The 21,280-nt window shown below is 50.2% G+C and overlaps 2 protein-coding genes across 5 annotated transcripts; one reads left to right on the top strand and one right to left on the bottom strand.

Moving 5' to 3' along the window:
• Positions 1 to 1,040: 1,040 nt before the first annotated feature.
• On the bottom strand, positions 1,041 to 3,434 carry LOC105496062 (translocase of inner mitochondrial membrane 10). 4 transcript variants are annotated; one of them, XM_071074585.1, is made up of 3 exons: positions 3,291 to 3,434; positions 2,682 to 2,797; positions 1,041 to 1,481 (listed from the first exon to the last, which is right to left on the bottom strand). In XM_071074585.1, the coding sequence occupies exons 2-3, from the start codon at positions 2,750 to 2,752 to the stop codon at positions 1,280 to 1,282; spliced, it is 273 nt and encodes a 90-aa protein (XP_070930686.1). In that variant the 5' UTR covers positions 2,753 to 2,797; positions 3,291 to 3,434; the 3' UTR covers positions 1,041 to 1,279. The 4 variants fall into 4 exon arrangements, with proteins under 4 accessions (XP_070930686.1, XP_011764400.1, XP_070930685.1 ...); XM_011766098.2 differs by having other exon boundaries at positions 3,222 to 3,430; XM_071074584.1 differs by lacking the exon at positions 3,291 to 3,434 and adding an exon at positions 3,038 to 3,169.
• A 4,564-nt stretch (positions 3,435 to 7,998) lies between these two features.
• Positions 7,999 to 20,794, top strand: LOC105496065 (smoothelin like 1). The gene is made up of 8 exons (XM_011766100.2): positions 7,999 to 8,109; positions 13,109 to 13,851; positions 14,099 to 14,231; positions 14,343 to 14,394; positions 16,354 to 16,509; positions 16,710 to 16,824; positions 16,978 to 17,129; positions 20,493 to 20,794. The coding sequence occupies exons 2-8, from the start codon at positions 13,111 to 13,113 to the stop codon at positions 20,635 to 20,637; spliced, it is 1,494 nt and encodes a 497-aa protein (XP_011764402.2). The 5' UTR covers positions 7,999 to 8,109; positions 13,109 to 13,110; the 3' UTR covers positions 20,638 to 20,794.
• The last annotated feature ends 486 nt before the right edge of the window (positions 20,795 to 21,280 follow it).

Genomic DNA, 21,280 nt, shown 5'->3' with positions numbered 1-21,280 from the left:
TGCCTCTGTTCTATCTCCTTTACTCCAATGATCTAGTTACATCCCGGACACTTCTACCAGGAAGCTCCACTTTGAAGGTACCGCTGTCACTGTGGCACCGGTGTCAACCACAGTCCCATCTGGACACAGCAAACGCAGCAGTTGGGTCTGGCCTCCATGTTATTGCTCTGCTTGTGTGACCTCCAGCAAGCAACTTACTTCTTAAATCCTCAGCTTCCTCATCTGTATAACAGGATTAGTCAGGGGGCTAACCCTATTTTACAGATGCAGAAGCTAAAGCACACAAAAGTGACAGGTGCAGGGCCACACAAAAAGCGGCAGACAACAGGCAAACCTAAGCTGTCTTACTTTTTTTTTGAGATGGAGTCTCGCTGTCACCCAGGCTGGAGTACAGTGGCACAATCCCGGCTCATGCAACCTCCACCTCCTGGGTTCAAGCGATTCTCCTGCCTCAGCCTCCTGAGTAGCTGGGATTACAAGCACCCGCCACTACACCCAGCTAATTTTTGTATTTTTAATAGAGACGGGGTTTTGCCATGTTGGCCAGGTGGTCTTGAACTCCTGACCTCAAGTGATCCACCCACTTCAGCCTCCCAAAGTGCTGGGATTACAGGCCTGAGCCACTGTGCCTGGCCTGTCCTACTCTTTTTTTTTTTTTTTGAGACGGAGTCTCGCTCTGCCACCCAGGCTGGAGTGCAGTGGCCAGATCTCGGCTCACTGCAAGCTCCACATCCCGGGTTCACGCCATTCTCCTGCCTCAGCCTCCCGAGTAGCTGGGACTACAGGCGCCCGCCACCTCGCCCGGCTAGTTTTTTGTATTTTTTAGTAGAGACGGGGTTTCACCGTGTCAGCCAGGATGGTCTCGATCTCCTGACCTCATGATCCGCCCGTCTCGGCCTCCCAAAGTGCTGGGATTACAGGCTTGAGCCACCGCGCCCGGCCTGGCCTGTCCTACTCTTAAACACTACATTAGTCTCCCTCTGCTGGTAGGGGCTGTGTCTGTTTACTCTCAAATGCCACGCACACTGCTTTGCACATAGTAGGTGTCAACAAACTTGTTTTAATATATATATATATACATACATACATACACACACAGTCACATTCCAGTGTGACAAATACTCCTTCACCAGGAGACAGCACTACCACTCCAGGATCTTGAAGACTCGCTACAGAGAGCTTAGGCCTGGCAGTCCTCACAGATGACACCCAACAGGGAGCACTTTTATTAAAGTGGGAAGGGGTGGGGTGTACCCCAGGGTGTATGCTGACACGGACCTCACGCGGGCCCAGAGCTCTGCTGCACCCTCTTCATCAGCTCTTCATCCTGCATAGACAACTCTGTCAACTTTTTGCCCATTCGCTCATGGATGTCCAAGTACTTAGAGACACATCGGTCCAGGCACACAGACTCGCCCTTGGAGAGCTCTGCTTCCTTGTAGTGAGGAGGCACACACTTCCGGTGGCAGGCACTGGTCATTCTGGAGGGAGGGAGGGGCAAGGTCATGTCAGCAGCATCCTGTGACATCCCAGGAACCCTCGACCATTCCAGCCCTGCTATATTGATGTCACCTTCCCCAAGAAAGCAGTGTAAATCCTCAGTTTACACCTCAACCACTGGAAGGTCCTTGCAAGTAGGAAACTTGCCTGAGCCCATGTATATGACTAATTAAGTAGAAACAATTTGTTAAGGACTGGCTATGTGCCAGGCATCATGCTAAGTGCTTTACCTGCATTCTGTTACGCAATGCTTACAATTACCCCAAGAGATACTTATCCCCATTTTACAGACGAGAAAATTAAGGCAAACAGAGGCTCAGTAATTTTCTAAGAATCACATAGAGCTGAGATATGAACCCAGGTCATCTGACCTCACAGTCTACACTTAACAATCTTTCTAATTTATAGTCGTCAGGATAAACCAACCAATCAAGAGAGCTTAAGCCAATAAAAATAGCAGACATTTCACTGTTACTAAGTGTTGGGCTTGAGGCTAAGGACTTTCATATATTTTTAGATTTAATATTTATGATGCCCTATGAGGTAGGTATCATTATGTCTTTTTCATAATGAGGAAACCAATTGTCAAACAGTGCAAGTAACATGTCCAAGTATACTGCTGGTGATTGGTGGAGCCAGGATTTGTTCCCAAATGTGCCAAATGGTTATGAGCACTAGTTGCAGAACCAGACTGAGGTGCTAGTTCTGGCATTGTTACCCACCAGCTGCGGACCCTAAGGAAGTTACTTAACCTCTAGCAGCATCAATTTCCTCATTTTAAGATGGGACTAATAAAATTAACCCACTGGATTATTTTGAAGATTAACAAGAGCCTGACACAGAATAAAGGGTTTTAAAATGTTAACTACTAAATGGGCTGGCTATGTGCTATTTATCAAGAGGCAAATACTCAGCTTTTCTTGGAACCTAACCAGAGCCTGGATTGGAGTTTCTCTTCCTGCTTGGCTCCTGCATTGCCAGTTCCATCCCCATTTAAATGCCCAACTCATTCTAGTGACTGCATCTACATTAGGATCAACCTTGGAGGTGCATATAGGGAGGGTAAGCATGGGCCTCAGGCTCCCCTACATTCAGGAAGGAATTTGTTGTAAGTCATTCACCTTCGATATGGGTGACCAAGACTTATTTTCCAAGACAGGGTAGAACATAGTTCTCTTTACCTGTTGTACATATCGGCCATCATCTCCACCTCCAGCTCCGCAGCCAGCTGTTGGGCCCTGAGAGGATCCATCTCAGCCTAGCACCGTGGAAGGTATCTCCTTCTGGCCTCCTAATCCTGGGAGCAGACATCACCATCAGCACCCACCGCCGCCGTTCACTCTCCTACCCCTTGGGGCTAGAGGATACAGAGGACTCACAGGGCGCCAGACCACCACGGGCCACTAACCTCAGTGAGCTTAACCACCCCATTTCACGGATGTGGAAACTGAGGCCTCGCCCAAGGTCGCACAGGACGTCCATGGCGAGCCTGGAAATCGAGCCCCGGATCTCTGATGCCCCAGTCCCTGGAGGTCACCTCTATTCAGAAGATCGAGGACCGAGGCAGAACGCTCTAACCCATAAGCCTGAACCTCCAGGGCCCTGGGAATGAGATCGTACGCTGAACACAGGCGACCGGGACGCAGCCTAAAGGCTGCGCCTCTGAAATGGCGACGCCATAATCAGAGCCACATTGAATTCAGAGGTCATGGGTCACTCACCACTGCCTGGGACGGATCGCAATGCTCACGGAGACCCCAACTTCTGACAAAAACTATAACGTTACCCGCCTCTCCAGAAGGCTCCAGCGGAAGCACGTGGGTTACTTCCGGGAGTGAAGTCCCGCCTCCCCTTTGATTCAAACTCGCTTCCGGAACTAAATACCAACGAGACGGCGCCGGGAACTCGGCGATCCTAGAGAGGGAGCGGCCGGCGCCGGGCGAAGAGGAAGGCGACTTGCCAGTGCTAGAGGGGACGCCAAAGTACCATAGAGGCTTGGGCGGGGTGCAGAGCGTCTGCAGCCCGCTTACAATTCAAGTCCCTTGGGATGTCACAGAGCCGCTTCAGTTTATTGGTTCTGTAGGAAGAGGCGTGGCGACAGATATCAGTGAACCTCATCCCAGTTCCGGACAGCCGACTCCTGAGCGTAAATCAGGCGTGGAGAAGGAAGAACGCCCCCAAACAGCGATTCTGTTTTTGTTTCGCGTTAAAATCCCTGGAACGTTTTTAAACGTCCCAGTGCCCAGGACTCACCTCATTTCAATTAAATCAGAATCTCTGGGAGTAGGACCCAGGCATCAATACAATTTAAAATTCCCCAGGTGATTCGTATGTACAGCCAAATTTGAGAAGCAGTGCTCCATGGGACGTTGTGCGATTACTACTGTGTGTAGGTCACACTAAGCCCCTTCTGGTGTTGCAACGATAAGCGAGATAGGCTTCCTGCTCGTAGAAAGACAAGACGTGTAAAATATGTTTTCTTAAACAGTCAGAGGTCCTGAGCCACAAAGAGATTAATAAAAGCAATTTCGGCTGCCACCGGGGCTAATCTTGGATGAGGGAGAAGGAGGGTACTGGTGAACTTTTCAACTTTCAAGACTTAATGTGTTCTTCAAACTGCACCATTCACTCATTCCCCACTAAAAAGAAGGAAACAACACTCAGTCCCTTGATTTGTCACACAATTTCCTAGTAAAATAAATTTACAAGATGTAAATTGATGACGCAAGGGCACATTGCTCATTGGAAAAGGTGGGCTAGACATTTTATATGTGTGGTCATCATATGCTTCCCTAATTGTCCAAGACCATCCTGATTTTAAACAATCGACCTTTCTGCTTTGAAGACTCATCTTTGTCAAACCTTGTGCCCTGATTTTTAAAGATTGAGGTATAATATTCATAAAGTGCATAAAATACACGAATCTCAAGCTTAATTAAATATATATGTGTATATATACATTTGTATAACCACCACCCAGATCAAGATATAAAATACTTCCTGCACCCCAAAAAGTTATCTTGTGTTTCTTCCCCATCAATACTCCCTCTTGAAGTTAACCACTATTCTGACCTCTATCACCATCAATTCGTTTTCCTTGTTCTTGAACTTCATGTAAATGGAATTACACATTATTTTCTATTTTGTGCCTGACGTCTTTAGCTCAATGTACCTGTAAGGTTTCCTCCATATTGTTGTGTGCATCTGTTATTCCTTCTGTTTTATTGCTGTCTAGTGTTTGATTGTATGAGCATGCCACAATTCATTTATCCATTCTCCTGTTGATGGATGTTTGGATTGTTTCCAGTTTTTGCCTACTATGCAGTAATGCTGCTATGATACTCTTGTACAGATGGACATATCTTGCCTTGGTTTTTGCTTTTGCAAATATAGTCAACATTGGCCAGGTGTGGTGGCTCACGCCTGTAATCCCAGCACTTTGGAAGGCTGAGGCGGGTGGATGACCTGAGGTCAGGAGTTCAAGACCAGCCTGGCCAACATGGTGAAACCCCATCTCTACTAAAAATACAAAAAAAAAAAAAGTAGCCCAGCGTGGTGGCGGGTGTTTGTAATCCCAGCTACTCAGGAGGCTAAGCAGGAGGCTAAGGCAGGAGAATCGCTTGAACCCGGGAGGCAGAGTTTACAGTGAGCCAAGATCACACCATTGCACTCCAGCCTGGGCAACAAGAGTGAAACTCTGATCCCCCTGCAAAAAAGAAAAAATATAGGCAACATTATGGAAAGTTAAGAAACTGCGTGGGAAAAGGAGATGGGTTCTTACAAGAGGAATCTTGCAATATTTACTGGGCCTTACGAAAGGTTACATACTGTATGATTTCATTTAAGTAACATTCTCAAAATCTCAAAATTATAGAGACGGAGAAGAGATTTCTGATTGCCTAGTGTTAGGGTTGATGGGGAGACAGAAGTGTACCTATAAAGGGTAGCACAAGAGAGATCTTTGTGTTGCTGGATAATTCTGTATCCTGATTGTGGTGGTGGTTACAAGAATCTACACAGGTGATAAGATGTCATAGAACTGGCTGGGCACAGTGGCTCATGCCTGTAATCTCAGCACTTTGGGAGGCCGAGGCGGGCGAATCACGAGGGTAGGAGTTCGAGACCAGCCTGGCTAATATGGTGAAACGCTATCTCTACTAAAAATACAAAAAATTAGCTGGGTGTAGTGGCAGGCACCTGTAACCCCAGTGACTTGGGAGGCTGAGGCAGGAGAATCGCTTGAACCTGGGAGGTGGAGGTTGCCGTGAGCTGAGATTGTGCCACTGCACTCCAGCCCAGGTGACAAAGTGAGACTCTGTCTCAAAAAAAAAAAAAAAAAAAAAAAAGTCATAGAACTATGACACACACACATTAGACCAATGTTAATTACCTGGCTTTGATATTGAATATAGTTATGTGAGATTTAACCTTTAGTGGAAGTTGCTAAAGGGTGTGCAGGACCTCTCTGTACTATTAATGCAATTTCCTGTGAACCTATAATTATTTCTAAATAAAAAGTTTTAAAAATCACTACAAAAAAGAAAACAAATCACTGTCTGCACTATTACTGTTTCCCATCACTTCTTCTCACCTCCACGGCTGACACTGTGGTCCAAGCCACCACCATCCTGCACCAGGGTCACTGAGTTTGTCTCCTGACTGCTCTCCCCACTTCTATCCATGCTTCTTCACTTTATTCTCAAAACAGCACCCATCCAGGGTGTATCTGCCCAAGACTGGTGAGTTCTTCCACATCTCTCTCTGGCTTACTGGTTTTTTGTTTAAATTCATTTCTCTAGTCCTACTGTCATTAAATATTGAAAAGAGCAAAATACGCTGGACGTGGTGGCTCATGCCTATAATCCCAGCCAGGTTTCAAGTATTACTAGAACCAGCCGGCAACCATTAATATTGGACTATTTAATCACTAGTACCCAAACACAGATGCACAAAAAGATTTCTCTTTCAGATCATCCCGGGCAAGACTTCCAAGTTCCTGTCATATTTCTGTTAATTAATTAGTTATTTCATTCAATATGTATTTATCAAGTACCTACTATGAGCCAGGCAATTCTGCTAGGCTCTGGGCATACAGCCATGAGCATGGTAGATAAAATCCCTGCCCTCATGGAGCTTAAAGCCTACTGAGAGAGACAGATGATAAGGAAATGAATAAGGTAATTTTAGATTTAGTATTATGAGGACAATAAAAACAGTATTATGAGGACCATAAATACAGCTGAAATGATGGAGAGGAATTGAAGGTCATGGAAAACCTGAGGGAATGAAATTTCAGCTGAGTCCAGAAGAGTGAGAGGGAGCCAGTCTTACAAAGAGTAGAAGGAAAACCAGTCCTGAGTCTGAAAAGGGATGGATTTATTTAAGGAATAGGAAGGAGGCCACTGTGGCCCAGTGGTGGGACTTCGGGTAGGAGGACTGGGAGGTCCCAAGCTTCGTAGTAGTAAGAGTGTCCCCTGCACCCATTCTCCAAAAGCAGTGCCTTTCTTAGATCATAAAACGCACAGAGAAAGTGAAGACTTTTTTTGAGATGGAGTCTCTGTCACCCAGGCTGGAGTGCAGTGTGACTTGCTGCAACCTCTGCCTCCCAGGTTCAAGTGATTCTTGTGCCTCAGCCTCCCAAATAGCTGAGATTACAGGCGTGCGCCACCACGCCCGGCTAATTTTTGTATTTTTAGTAGAGACAGGGTTTCACCCTGTTGGCCATGCTGTTCTTGAACTCCTGGCTTCAAGTGATCCACTTGGCCTCGGCCGCCCAAAGTGCTGGAATTACCGGCATGAGCCACTGAGCCCAGGCTTGTTTTGTTTTTTTCTCAGCAAAATGTGCTAAAATACTCAATTTTTTCTTAGTATAAAAATGTGTTCAGAGCCTAATGTGTACCTGTCACTTCAACTCAAAATAGAACTCAGGAGTTTTGTATTTTCCAGGCTCCATCCAGTGATCTGTCAGCTTGTCCCATCACTTTTGCCCTCTCTGCCCCTCCCCCTCCAAATCTCTCAGTCAGCTGTGAGCCCCGAGACACATCCCCTGTGTTGGCAGCTGCCCCACTCATCCCCGCCTTAGCCCAGCCTTAAGCAGCTGCTTTTGTCTGAGGACGACGACGGAAAGGGCCTATGTAAGGAACGTGGCAGGGGCGGGTGTGAAGGGAGCACAGGCGGCCTCGCATGGGCTCTGGCTGAGCAGCAGAGGCCAGGGCCATGCTCCAAATGGGTCCTGAAGATGGTTGTCAAGGTCCCTATGGTTAGGAGAGTCCATTGGGAAGAAAGGTGACCACAGGACGGATGCTGCCAGGCTCAGGGCGGGAGGGATGTGCCGTGATTGAAAGGTGCCACCTGTCAGATCTTCCACAGGAAATCCGAGCCTCCCAGTCTAAGGGAAAGTGTTGTACCAACAGGCTAGTAAACAATGCTCTTCAGGCAGCCCAAGCCTCTTGAAGTGGGGGTGGGGTGGGGTGGAAGAGGGAGAGGAAGGGGGGAGGCGGGACCAAAGAGCTGGGGGCTAGAGGCCACTGGGGCTTAAAGGCAGCCTGGGAGTGAGGCCGCTCAGCTGGAGGAAAGACAGTTCCTGAGCCACGGGCAGAAGCACCACAGGTAGGAGAAGCCCTGGGCCTCTTCCTAAGGGCCCCTCCCCATCTGCCAATTCTCACTCCCACCTTCCAAGGGCCAGAGCCTCCCAGGAGGGCCCCCCAGCTAGAGAAATCCAGGCTCCTTTCTAATTCTCTCCACCACGATATCTACTCGCTTTAGATGCCAGGGGTCTCAGCCCTGCACCAGAGCACCTACAGAGCAGACAGCCAGTGGCCATCAATGAGGAGGCCTCAGAGCAGGGGAGGGGACCTTGGGAGTCTCAAGAGTCAAGCTGGGTTGGGGGGTAGACTGTCTAAGCCAAGCCTGTCCAGCCCGTGGGCTACCTGCGGCCCAGGATGGCTTTGAACGTGGCGCAATATGAATCATAAACTTTCTTAAAACATTATGAGATTTTTGGTTGTTTTTGTTTTGTTTTGTTTTTGCAATTTTTGTTTTGGCTCATCCGCTATCGTTAGTGTTAACGTATTTTACATGTGGCCCGAGACACTTCTACTTCTACCAGTGTGGTCTAGGGAAGCCAAAAGATTGGGCACTCCTAGGCTAAGCAATTGAGATCGGCCTCTCCAAGGGAGGGCCCCTGGCTGAGTGGGGAAGGTGGAAGCCTTAGGACAATGAGATGACAGAGGAGGCTGCAGTGGATGGTGGACACATCACAGAACATCCAGCGTTTATACTACTGGGGGCTTGGTTCTTGGGCTCCTGGATCCCTTTCCTCCTGGTCTGCCAGAAGAAACAGGAAGAGAGCGGGAGGGGAGATATCTGCACTGCTGCTTTGGACACAAAACAGGGATGGTCTGGAGGCTTCCTGGGGAAGGAAGGAGGAAGGAAAGTAGAGAAAGATAGGAGGGGCGGAGAAACTTTCACAAAGGGCCTACTGTGCACCTAGAAGAAAGAGAGAGAAACTCCTCAGCTGAATCTGACTGCCCTTCCCAACTGGTGGGGTGCCCCAACTCTGGGCCGGGGCCTTTGGAGGGACACTGGGCTGAGGAGCTAGTGGGAGCATATATTTGGTGTGAGCTTTGGAGTGGAAGTTGGGACACTTGGATTCTAGATAGGGCCAGGCCATTTGTCCTATAACTTTACTCAAGGGACTTCAATTCCCTGAGCATCAAATTCCTATTGGCTCCCTAATGGGCCCAATAACCTATTCTGAAGGGTCACAGCAAAAAACGACCAAGAGAAAGCAGGGCCTCCGCAGTGTAAGCTGTAAACTACAGTAGGGCTATGAATGTTGGGGGTGGGTGGTGGCGTCCTGGTTTCTTAGCACTCTGAGCATATTCACTGCTTTTCTATTTGTGACAAGCCTGGAGGGTGGAAAGCTGAGGTGATAAACATGCAGGATAGCCGAGGTGTGTGTGCGTGTGTGTGCATCTACCCGTCCCCTCTACCACTCTAAGTATGCAGCATGTAGACAGAAGGAAAGATGGTTAGAGCTGCCAGGCTCAGTGGCTCATGCCTGTAAACCCAGCACTTTAGGAGGCCGAGGCAGGAGGATCGCTTGAGGCCAAGAGTTTGAGACCAGCCTGGGAAACATAGTGAGACCCCATCTCTATTAAAAAAAAAAAAATTAGCCAGCTGTGATGACGCACACCTGTGGTCACAGCTCCTCGGGAGGCTGAGGTGGGAAGATCCCTTGAGTCCAGGAGGTCGAGATCACAAGGAGCTATGATTGAACCACTGCACTCCAGCCTGGGCAGCAGAATAAGACCCTGTCTCTTTAAAAAAAAAAAAAAGATGACTGGAGCACTTAGCTATGTCTTAGCCAAACAGTGTCACACTTTGAGGTATAAAAAGGGTTTGTTATCATCCTACTGGCATTCAGTTCTCTCTGCCTTGACTCACTGATAAATGCCCTCAAGGCTGGGTCAGGACCTTGCCCTGGCCCAGGGCTGGTCACAGCCAACCTACACCATACGAGCTGATGGGTGCTGAGTACTCATTCATGCCAAGCATGCCTCCGAATCCTGTTTTGTTTTGTTTTTCTAAGAGCTAAGGTCTCACTTTGTTGCCCAGGCTGGAGTGTAGTGGCTATTCACAGGCATCATTATAGTGCACTGCAGGCTTGACCTTCTGGCCTCAGGTGATCCTCCTGCCTCGGCCTCCCAATTAGCTGGACCACAGGCATGTGCCACCACGCCTGGCTCCAAATATTTTCTAAGCATGGGCTGCCTTAATCCTCCAAATATTTTCTAAGCATGGGCTTCCTTAATCCTCCACCATCCCTATGGGATGGGACCTATTGTTATCTGCAGAAATCAAAACACAGAGAGGATGGATAGCTTGCTCAAGGTTAACACAATTAGTAACCCATGGCAGCTGGGATCCCGTCACAGGAAGACACAAGAATCAATGATTTTCACCACTAGTCCATGTCACCTTCCAAACAAGAGCAGAGAGCAGGAGGGGAAGGGATTGTGTTAGACCAGCATTTGCCATGCTTTCTTCTGCTGCTAGAGACGGCAGTAGATGCTCCTCAGGAAAAACAAAGCAAAAAGAAAAGAAAACAAAGGGAGGGGGGAAAAAAGTCATGGTCAAATAGGTTCGGAGAAAAGTGAGTTAAATGAAGTATAAGCAAGGTTAAGGTTTCTTGACTATCTGGTTTCTAAAATCTACTTAATTGCTAATGAAGTTGTGTATCTGTTTTTGTTTTGTTTTGTTTAATTTTATTTTCTTTACTATAGAGACAGAATTTCATATGTTGCCTAGGCTGGACTTGAACTCTTGGGCTCAAGTACTCCTCCCACCTCGGCGGCCCAAAATGCTAAGATTACAGGCATGAGCTACTGCGCCTGGCTGAAACTGTATATCTCTAAGAGGGTAAAGAGTAGGCTTTTTTGTGGAGCAACCTTAGCCAGAGAATACTCTTTCTCCCAACCCCACAGAAAACCCTCTCCATGTCATGGGAGACCCTAGTTTTTCCACAGAACACAGTGTGAACCTGACCCAAATGAACCTCATCATTGTCAGCCAAAACTGAGGCCCAGAGAGGGAAAAGGACTTGCTCAGGTCTCAGTCGGGACTGGAAGATGCAGGTCACAGCCAGTTCCACAACTTCCCGGCTCCCAGCATATCTGCTGATGTATATCCATCGCCCTGGCTCAACTTCCCTCTTTTTTTTTTGAGACAGAGTCTTGCTCTGTCACCCAGGCAGGAATGCGGTGACACGAACTCGGCTCACTGCAACCTCCGCCTCCCAAGTTCAAGCGATTCTCCTGCCTCAGCCTCCCAAGTAGCTGAGATTACAGGCGTCCGCCACCACACCCAGCTAATTTTTGTATTTTTAGTAGAGATGGGGTTTCACCACATTGGCCAGGCTGGTCTCGAACTCCTGACCTTGTGATCTGCCCGCCGCGGGCTCCCAAAGTGCTGGGATTACAGGCGTGAGCCACCATGCCTGGTGTCATCTTCTCTCTTACTTTAAGACATTGCTGGAGCCACTGAACCAGGAAGGGGGCTCTAGCAGGAATCACAGGACAGTGTGAGTATCTTTACAAATCCCAGCCTACTTTTAGGAAACAGTGAGGGCATCGAATTCAGGAACCCCAGAACTCTAGGTAAGACCCGAGTGGGTGGTGGGAACAGAGCCCTGTCCGTCTTCTTGCCTCCTGTCCTCTGCCCATTTACCCAGGTGCCCTCGGTACAATCACTGAGAAAGATGGTACTGCCAAGGGCAAGGGGTATTTTTAGTGCGTGACAGGAGTGCCCACTTTTCTTACTGCCTGAGTCATGCCCTGAGCCCTATTTGGGGATTGTTTTCTTTGTAACTACACCCCCCAAGAAGGGCAGGGGCATGAAGGAGCTAACCCGAGGCCCCTACACACCTGTTTCGTAGCTCCTCTAGTATATACAGTACTTAAATAGGCAACTCCGAGTTCAGATGTCATAATCTACCCCCATGCTTTCTGGGGGCAGTAGGAGGGTCAGGTTGCCAAGCAGAGGTCAGGGAGAGTACAGCCTCATTCTTCACTCAAGGAAACACTTCTTTGCCCAGGCCCACCTTTTCCGAAAACCATAGGCTGGCAGAGCTGGCAAGGCTCCAGAGACCAGTTGGCCCTGGGGTTCCTAAATTTCAGCCATTTTTATACACCACCTTTATGATTTTGCTACCTCTGCACCACCTATATTCCAGTTTCCTGAATGACTTCCTTTGAATCAACTTATTTTTAAATTCAGTAAATGTATTTTTAAAAGACACTGTATCACTGTTGGAAATGGAAACTCAATATCACTTACCAGAAATAGAAAGTAACTGTAAAAATAAATACAATGGAAATAAAATGGTGTTATTCAATTCTATCTAGATACTTCTGCTTGCCTAGGCTCTCAGGGGAGAGTAGCTGTTGTTCCACAGGTGTTTTAGGATGCCAGTATAAAATTGTGACCGGGCGCTGCTCATGCCTGTAATCCCAGAACCTTGGGAGGCCAAGGCAGGCGGATCGCTTGAGCTCAGGAGTTCGAGACCAGCCTGGTCAACATGGCAAAACCCCATCTCTACAAAAAAATACAAAAATTAGCCAAGTGTGGTAGTGAGCACCTGTAGTCCCAGCTACTCGGGAGGCTGAGGTTGGAGGATCACCTGACCCCAGGAGGCAGAGGTTGCAGTGACCTGAGATTGCACTCCGGCACTCCAGCCTGGATGACAGAGCAAGACCCCCTCTCAAAAAATAAATAATACAATAAAATTGTGACCAGCTCAGTGGCTTAATCAAAAAGAGGCAACATGAGTGAAAAGGCATTATGTGATTCAATGTTCTTTAAAGCCAAAGCCAGAAGCTACAGAGGGGCATCAGGTGAACACCATCTAACATCATGTCAATGTAGCCCAACCATCCCAGCTTTGGGGAAGCACTTCTCTGTCCTTCATGCCTGGGTCTCATGTCCAAGTAGGAGCCAAGACTGAACCACGGACTTCCTGACTCCCAGACCAGAGCTCTCTGAGGATGGGGTCTTCACCTCATGCTGGGATGGGGCATGACAAGGTCTGCTTGTCTTCTCTTTCCAGAGATGGAGCAGAAGGAAGGGAAGCCCTCTGAGGATGGGACCACCGTCTCCCCAGTTGCAGACAACCCTGAGATGTCAGGAGGTGGAGCCCCTGCAGAGGAGACCAAAGGCACAGCTGGAAAGGCCATCAATGAGGGGCCTCCTGCCGAGGCAGGAAAGCAGGAAAAGGCACCAGCCGAGGATGGCATTTCAGTGGAACTCCAGGGGGAAGCAAATGGATTAGATGAGGTCAAGGTGGAATCTCAGGGGGAGGCTGGTGGGAAAGAGGACGCTGAGGCTGAACTTAAAGAGGAGGATGGTGAGAAGGAAGAGACCACTGCGGCTTCTCAGGAGATGACTGGCAGGAAAGAAGAGACCAAATCTGAACCCAAGGAGGCTGAGGAAAAGGAGGAGAGCATGCTGGCCTCTGAGAAGCAGAAGGCGGAGGAGAAAGAGGCCAAACCTGAATCTGGGCAGAAAGCCGATGCCAACGACAGAGACAAGCCTGAACCTAAGGCAACTGTTGAGGAGGAGGAGGAGGCCAAGACAGCCTCTCAGGAGGAGACAGGCCAGAGGGAGAAGCGCAGCACTGAACCCAAGGAGAAGGCTACTGACGAAGAGGCCAAGGCTGAATTGCAGAAGAAGGCTGTTGTGGAGGATGAGGCTAAGGCTGAACCCAAGGAGTCCGATGGGAAAGAGGAGGCCAAACATGATACAACAAAGGAGGCTGATGCAAAGGAGGAGGTGGAGGAGGTGGAAGAGGCAGTGAGTGAGGCGGGAAAGGGGGAAGGAGGCTCTGTCATCTCCTGCTCCTGGAAACAAGGCCCCTCTGCTTTAGTCCGTTGGCAAAGTCTGGTCTTCCTCCCGATGATTTCCAGAGCCCAGGGTGGGGGAGGGGGGACAAGGGGTGCAGCACCGTAGTCCCAGACTGCCTTTCAGATCTTTCTGAAGTCCTCGAAGCCAGGGCAGGTGCTGTGTGACCATGAGCTCACACAGATCATGCTCATTCCAGGAGCCAGGCAGTCCCAGTGAAGAGCAGGAGCAGGACGTGGAAAAAGAGCCAGAGGGAGGGGCAGGGGTGCTTCCCAGCTCCCCAGAGGAGTGGCCTGAGAGCCCCACGGGGGAGGGGCACAACCTCAGCACAGGTGAGTGAGAACCCAGAGCCCACAGGATCCTGCAGGGGCCACCTGCGGGAGGGAGCAAGGAACATGTCATGGATAGCCCCAGCTTCCCTCCCTCCTTTCCCTCTCCTCCAGATGGGTTGGGTCCAGACTCCGTAGCTTCTGGAGAGACCAGTCCTTCAGCCAGGTAATGTCAAACTCTGGGGCTCCAGCTCCAATTCCCCCTACCTCCTGCTTCCCTCAGCATCCACCATCACCTCAGTCTGGGCTCCCCCAGCACCTGATTTCAAGATATTCCAGGATTCCTGGCATTCAGCTTCCTATCCCAGGGCAGAGCCCAGGAAACCAAAGAAGCCAGGGGCATAGCGGGGCACAGTGGCTCATGCCTGTAATCCTGGCACTTTTGGAGGCCGAGGTGGGCAGATCACCTGAGGTCAGGAGTTCGAGACCAGCCTGGCCAACATGGCGAAACCCTGTCTCTACAAAAAATACAAAAATTAGTTGAGCATGGTGTTGGGTGCCTGTAATCCCATCTACTTGGAAGGCTGAGGCAGGATAACTACTTGAACCCGGGAGGCGGAGGTTGCAGTGAGCCGAGATCGTGCCATTGCACTCCAGCCTGTGTGACAAAGCAAGACACTCTAAAAAAAAAAAAAAAAACCAGAGGCAGAAAGGAACACGAAGGATACCTGGTCCACTTCCCATGTCATGGCTGAAGTCTGCCCTGCAGCATCCCTGACACTTCACAGGAGCTCCTTATCTTTCAGCTGAACATGTTTCCATGGTGCCAGTCACCCAAAAAGCATGATCAGAAAGCCTGACTTGAGACAATGGTTCTGCCATATACCAGCTGTGTGACCTTGGCCACATCACTGAACCTCTTCTCATCTGTGAAGTGGGCGTACCAATTGTATCTAACTCATAGGATTATTCTCAGACTTCAATGAGTAACAAGTGCAAAGCACTTTAGCCCAGTGACTGGTCCGTGGCAGGTGCTGGATAAAATAAGAGGCTTATGCTTGCCATTGTACAACTTCAGTCATTAGAGGAATTATATGGAGCTGAAATCTGCCTCCTTGTCCTCCCTTTTTTTTTTTTTTTTTTTGAGATGGAGTCTTGTTCTGTCACCCAGGCTGGAGTGCAATGGCGCGATCTCGGCTCACTGCAAACTCTGCCTCTCAGGTTCAAGCAATTCTCCTGCCTCAGCGTCCCGAGTAGCTGGGATTACATGCGCGTGCCACCATGCCCGGCTAATTTTTGTATTTTTACTAGAGGCGGGGTTTCACCATGTTGGCCAGGTTGGTTTTGAACTCCTGACCTCAGGTGATCCACCCACCTTGGCCTCCCAAACTGCTGGGATTACAGGCGTGAGCCACTGCGCCCGGCCTCCTTGTCCCTTTCTTAGGGAAAGATGACCAGTGAATAGTCACTGAGCAGGCACCGCTGGATGCTTTACATTCACCTTCCTACATAGGACAGGTAGGTATTCTTGTCCTCATTTTACAGATGAGGAAGCTAAGGCTCAAACAATCTGACAGTCCCAAGATCACACAGCAAATAAGAGGTAAAGCTGTGCCGAGTGCGGTGGCTCTCACCTGTAATCCCAGCACTTTAGGAGGCTGAGGCAGGCAGATCACCTGAGGTCAGGAGTTCGAGACCAGCCTGGCCAACATGGCGCAATCCCATCTCTACTAATAATACAAAAATTAACTGGGTGTGGTGGCGGGCACCTGTAATACCAGCTACTTGGGAGGCTGAGGCAGGAGAATTGCTTGAATCTGGGAGGCGGAGGTTGCAGTGAGCCAAGATCATGCCACTGCACTCCAGCCTGGGCAACAAGAGCAAAGCTCTGTCTCAAAAAAAAAAAAAGGAGCAAAGCCAGGTTCCAAACTCAGGTCAGACCTCAGAGGTGTCCTAGCTCCACCCACATGTCCTCACCAGACCACATGCTCCTTCAGGTTAGACCGAGACTCACGATTCCTTCTCAATGTCCTCCCAGTGCTGGGCACAGAAAAAATGTGTGTAACAACTGTACACACCCCTTTAGACTGCAGTGCTGCCCACCCTCCAGCCCCACAGCCCCCTCCCTGCATCCTGCAGTGCTGGTCCCAGCCTCTCTCATGCTTCTTTGGACTTCTCCATATAGTGAGTCTTCACCCAGCGATGTGCCCCAGAGTCCCCCTGAGTCCCCTCCCTCAGGGGAGAAGAAGGAGAAGGCACCAGAGCGCAGGGTATCAACCCCTGCTCGGCCCCGGGGGCCCCGAGCACAGAACCGCAAAGCCATCGTGGACAAGTTTGGCGGGTAGGACACAGGCCAGGGGCTGAGCTGGGTTTTCCCGTACGTAGGAGCCCTGGGTTGGTGGGAGGGTGGCCTCAGGGGCTGTGAGAACAGCCCAGACCAAGGCAGGAGGAATGACACCTGAGGGCTGGGGATCCTCCCAGTAGGGCCCTTCATGGCCTCCTGCCTCTCTGGCTTGGCCTTGCACCCCTCTCCCCTCACAGGGCAGCGTCCGGCCCTACGGCCCTGTTCCGGAACACTAAGGCAGCTGGGGCAGCCATTGGTGGTGTCAAGAACATGCTCTTGGAGTGGTGCCGAGCCATGACAAAAAAATACGAGGTGGGCATGGGACAGAGCTGCATGGGTGAGGCAGGGGTCCAAGGAGGGTTTGAGTGGTGCAAACCCCAAAGGGCGGGAGGGTGGGAAGGGGGCCAAGTCCAGGCCATCTGGCTGAGGCTCACTGAGGCCTCCCCTGTGCCCTGCCTGCCACAGCACGTGGACATCCAGAACTTCTCCTCCAGCTGGAGCAGTGGCATGGCCTTCTGTGCCCTCATCCACAAGTTCTTCCCTGACGCCTTTGACTACGCAGAGCTGGACCCCACGAAGCGCCGGCACAACTTCACCCTGGCCTTCTCCACAGCAGAGTAAGCCTCAGCCATGGGCTGGCAGAGCTGGATGGGATCCTAGGCGAGGACTGGATTCACAGGGGTTGAGTAGTGGGCAGTTACACTGATGCTGGTGCCATACATTCATATACCCAACAGACGTTTTTTGAGGGCCAGGCACTGTTTCAGGCTCTGGGGATACAGCAGTGGGTGAAACAGACAAACATCTCTGCTTGGGTCAAGCGCAGTGGCTTACTTGTATAATCCCAGCACTTTGGGAGGCCGAGGCAGGAGAATCGCTTGAGGCCAGGAGTTCAAGACCAGCCAGGGCAACATAGCGAGACCCCCATCTCTACAAAAAATCAAATAATTAGCTGGGCATGGTGGTGGATACCTGTGGTCCCAGCTGCTCGGGAGGCTGAGATGGGAGGATCACTTGGGCTCAGGAAGTCAAGGCTGCAGTGAGCCATGATTGAGTCACTGCATTCTAGCTTGGGTGACAGAGCAAGACCTTGTCTGAAAACAAAACAAAACAAAACAAAACAAAAAAACTACAATTTTAAAAAATGACAGGGAAACTCACAGTATGGATTTACAACTCTAAGTGAATATCAGAAGGGCAGGCAGCTCTGCTCTGACCAAGTGCTCCTGAACCGCAGGCTGTGAACCACTGTCCTGCTCCTGCAGCTGCCTGGACTCTGGTTCTGAGCCAGGCAGAGCCGCTGGAAGGTGGGAGGAGTCATCAGATGACAATGACAGGCCGACAGGAGGCATCAGGCAGCTGAAAGCCCAGGAGGTCATGGGGATGTGTGGAGAAGGAGGGAGGAGAATAGAAGCGGAGGTGCCTGGGTTTGAATCCCGCCTCCTCCTCCCCAGCTCTGTGACTCTGGCCAGCTGTCTTAGCCTCTCTAGAGGCCCCACATCACAGGGCTTGCTGTAAAGATTCAGTGTGAAGAGGAAACAGTGTCTGCCACAGCCATCACACCCCACTGCCTGTTCCAGAACTCTCCTCCGATTCCCATGGAGTCCGGGGATGAGGGGAGGGAGTGGCCAATGCTGAAGCCCCCAGTGGCGGAGCCCTTCCCCACCCACTCCCCCGGCTCAGTGGGAATGAAGGTTTTGCCTCTCCCACACAGAGGGACAGCATCCGAACCCACAACCATGGGCCACTGCATTGGCTGCAGGGAGTTTGTCCCATTCTCCAAAATCCTCCAGTGTGTGTCCTTCCCACGGCTCCCAGTCCAGCGTGGATTTTGACCCTGCAGTCTCAGCCCCAAGGGAGGATTTCCACTGGGGCCCTGGTTTCTCCTATGCCAGCACCTATGGCTGGCTTTGGTAGGCAGGGACTGCTGAGACCCAGCTTCAGAGTGAGGATGCCAGAGGTGTCAGACAGGCCCCCGGGGTTGTGTTGCTCACTCTGGCCTTGGGCAAACCACCGAAACACTCTGAGTCTCCGCTTCCTCTTCTGCTGGCTGAGGATGGAGGGAAGGAGTCTATGAGAACGTCCAAGGGGAAGCGTCTGATAAAGCATGAGATTGGCGTGAGGCCTCAACACTGATTAGCTCAGATTATCGGACTCAGCAAAGCCAGTGGTGTCACAGAGCCCCAAAGGGCAGCTGCGAAGTTAGAAAAAGAGGACTTGTTGCCAAGTGCCAGCAGCTCCTGAAACACACCAAGCATTCCTGCCTCGGGGCCCCTGCACCTGCTGTTTCCTCTGCCTGGACTCCCTTCCCCAGATGTGCATATGACTTACTCTAAGAGGCCTACCCTGAGCACCCTATTAAAAAATACCACAGCTGGGTGCGGTGGCTCACACCTGTAATCCCAGCACTTCAGGAGGCCAAGGCGTGTGGATCACTTGAGGTCAGGAGTTTGAGATCAGCCTGGCCAACATGGTGAAACCTTGTCTCTACCAAAAATACAAAAATTCGCCGGGCGAGGTGGCACACACCTGTAATCCCAGCTACTTGGGAGGCTGAGGCAGGAGAATCACTTGAACCCAGGAAGCAGAGGTTGCAGTGAGCCGAAATCTCCCCACTGCACTCCAGCCTGGGCAACAGAGCAAGACTCCATCTGAAAAATAAATAAATACATTAAAAATAAATAAAAAATACCAGATCTCCTCCAACATAAGAACATACCCTGTGTCCCTTCCTGCCTTATTTTCCTCCTGAGCACCTCTCACCATCTGATGTACCACCTACTTTGTGTGTTGCTTGTTGTCTCCCGCCACAAGAATGTCCATGCCATGACAGTATGGAAGTTTTGGTTTTATTCACTGATGAATTCTCAGAGCCTGGAAGAGGGCCTGGCACATAATATGCTCCTGATAAATACATAGAAACTGAATGAATGATGCTCCTGGAGATGCTGCAGCTGCAAGCCAGGACTCTGGCTAGGATTTGGTTTCTGTCCTTTATCTTTTTTTTTTTTTTCTTTTTTGAAACAGAGTGTCACTCTGTCGCCTAGGCTAGAGTGCAGTGGTGTGATCTCAGCTCACTGCAACCTCCGCCTCCTGGGTTTGAGTGATTCTCATGCCTCAGCCTCCCAAGTAGCTGGGATTACAGGTGCCCGCCACCATGCCCAGCTAATTTTTTTTTATTTTTTGTAGAGATGGAATTTCACCATGTTGGCCAGGCTGGTCTCGAACTCCTGACCTCAGGTGATCCACCTGCTTTAGCCTCCCAAAGTGCTGGGATTACAGGTATGAGCCCCCGCGCCCGGCCCCTTTAAGTTCTTCCTGAGGGGCCTGGCCTACCAGAAGCTCCCCAGTTCCAGAGGACAGATACACACGCATGTGAAAGTGGTGGGTTAATGTAGAACTAGACACCAGAGGGTCCTGCTCCCAGGTGAGGACAAGAAGTGCAATGAAAATGTGGGCTTTGGAATCAGACCCAGCTGGGTTTGAGTCTTCTATTATTTTAATTTTTGTTTTTATTTTTTTGAGAAGCTCCCATTCTCCAAAAAGGTCTCACTAGGTTGTCCAGGCTGGTCTCGAACTACTGAGCTCAAGGGATCCTCCTGCATTGGCCTCCCAAAGTGCTGGGATTACAGGTGTGAGCCACTGTGCCTGGCCTCAAACTCATTATTGAAGTATTCACTGGGGTTGGCTTTGGCGTTACCTGTCTACATCCTGTGACCTACCTATAGGAGGATCACAGCTAAAGGAAGCCACGGCACCTGGCCTGGGTTTGTCTTAACTCTGCTGTGGCCTCAGTTATCTCATCTATATAATGGGATGATTGGCTTAGATGATCTCCCAGCTCCAACATCCCAGCCCATCCTATGAGCTTCATCGTTGCTGGGCTGCCGGCACCCATCCCCTTATCCTTCACCTTTGACCTTCTGCTCCCATATCCTTCACCTTTGACCTTCTGCTCCTCATTCTACCCCATTCCTTAGGAAACTGGCTGACTGTGCTCAGCTGCTGGACGTGGATGACATGGTGCGGTTGGCTGTGCCCGATTCCAAGTGCGTCTACACCTACATCCAGGAACTGTACCGCAGCCTCGTGCAGAAAGGACTGGTGAAGACCAAGAAGAAATGAGGAGGTGACTGGCTCTGTGGGCAGAGATGGGCAGGGTGCCCAGCTCACCAGCTGTGGCCTGGGGGCTCCCTTCTGCTCGATGGAGGCACCAGAGCCAGGGGCTCAGGCAAGGGCATGTGGTGTTGGTTTTAACCGCATTAAAAGTACTTTTGTAAAATCCTCTCTGGCCCCTCAGTGCCCGCTCCATACTTGGCCCAGGAACGTCTGCACTCTGGGATGATAAACTCTGGACACAGGGGTTTCCTCACCGGCTGAGGTATCAATAACTATGCAAGGTGTCTGGGAAAGGACAATGGCTGGGGTCTCACCACTAACCAGCTGTGTGACACTGGGCCATACAGTTAACCTCTCTGGGCCTCAGTTTACAGGCTGAAAGGGGATAATGGGAGTTGCAACCTTATGAAGGTGTTGCGAGAGTCAAATGAGATAATGAAAAGGGCAAAAAGCTTTGCCCAGTCCTGCCACTCAAGTGTTCAGTAAGTGGTCGCCAAAAATAAAAAACAAACTTACATTTTGACTCTGGTGGCACTTCTTCTGGTTATATTCCCCTCTTTCCACGCTTCTCAGGTAAGGGCACTCCAGGGCAAGAGCTGGAGAAGATTCTCTAGAAACAAGTGGGATCTGGTTGACTTCCTTGACTCAA

Source organism: Macaca nemestrina, chromosome 12 (assembly GCF_043159975.1).
Source record: "Macaca nemestrina isolate mMacNem1 chromosome 12, mMacNem.hap1, whole genome shotgun sequence".
NCBI lineage: Eukaryota > Metazoa > Chordata > Mammalia > Primates > Cercopithecidae > Macaca > Macaca nemestrina.
The sequence above is the reverse complement of the archived record's forward strand: the minus strand, read 5'-3'. Positions and strand labels throughout refer to the sequence as shown.

What these genes read in the sequence shown, in the direction of transcription:
- LOC105496062 (XM_071074585.1), bottom strand. Translation starts at nt 2,752, where the DNA reads ATGGATCCTCTCAGGGCCCAACAGCTGGCTGCGGAGCTGGAGGTGGAG. An exon ending in ATGGCCGATATGTACAACAG is followed by an intron (nt 1,482 to 2,681) that starts GTAAAGAGAACT and finishes CCCTCCCTCCAG; the next exon opens with AATGACCAGTGCCTGCCACC.
- LOC105496065 (XM_011766100.2), top strand. Translation starts at nt 13,111, where the DNA reads ATGGAGCAGAAGGAAGGGAAGCCCTCTGAGGATGGGACCACCGTCTCC. An exon ending in TGGAGGAGGTGGAAGAGGCA is followed by an intron (nt 13,852 to 14,098) that starts GTGAGTGAGGCG and finishes TGCTCATTCCAG; the next exon opens with GAGCCAGGCAGTCCCAGTGA. An exon ending in CTGGCCTTCTCCACAGCAGA is followed by an intron (nt 17,130 to 20,492) that starts GTAAGCCTCAGC and finishes CCCATTCCTTAG; the next exon opens with GAAACTGGCTGACTGTGCTC.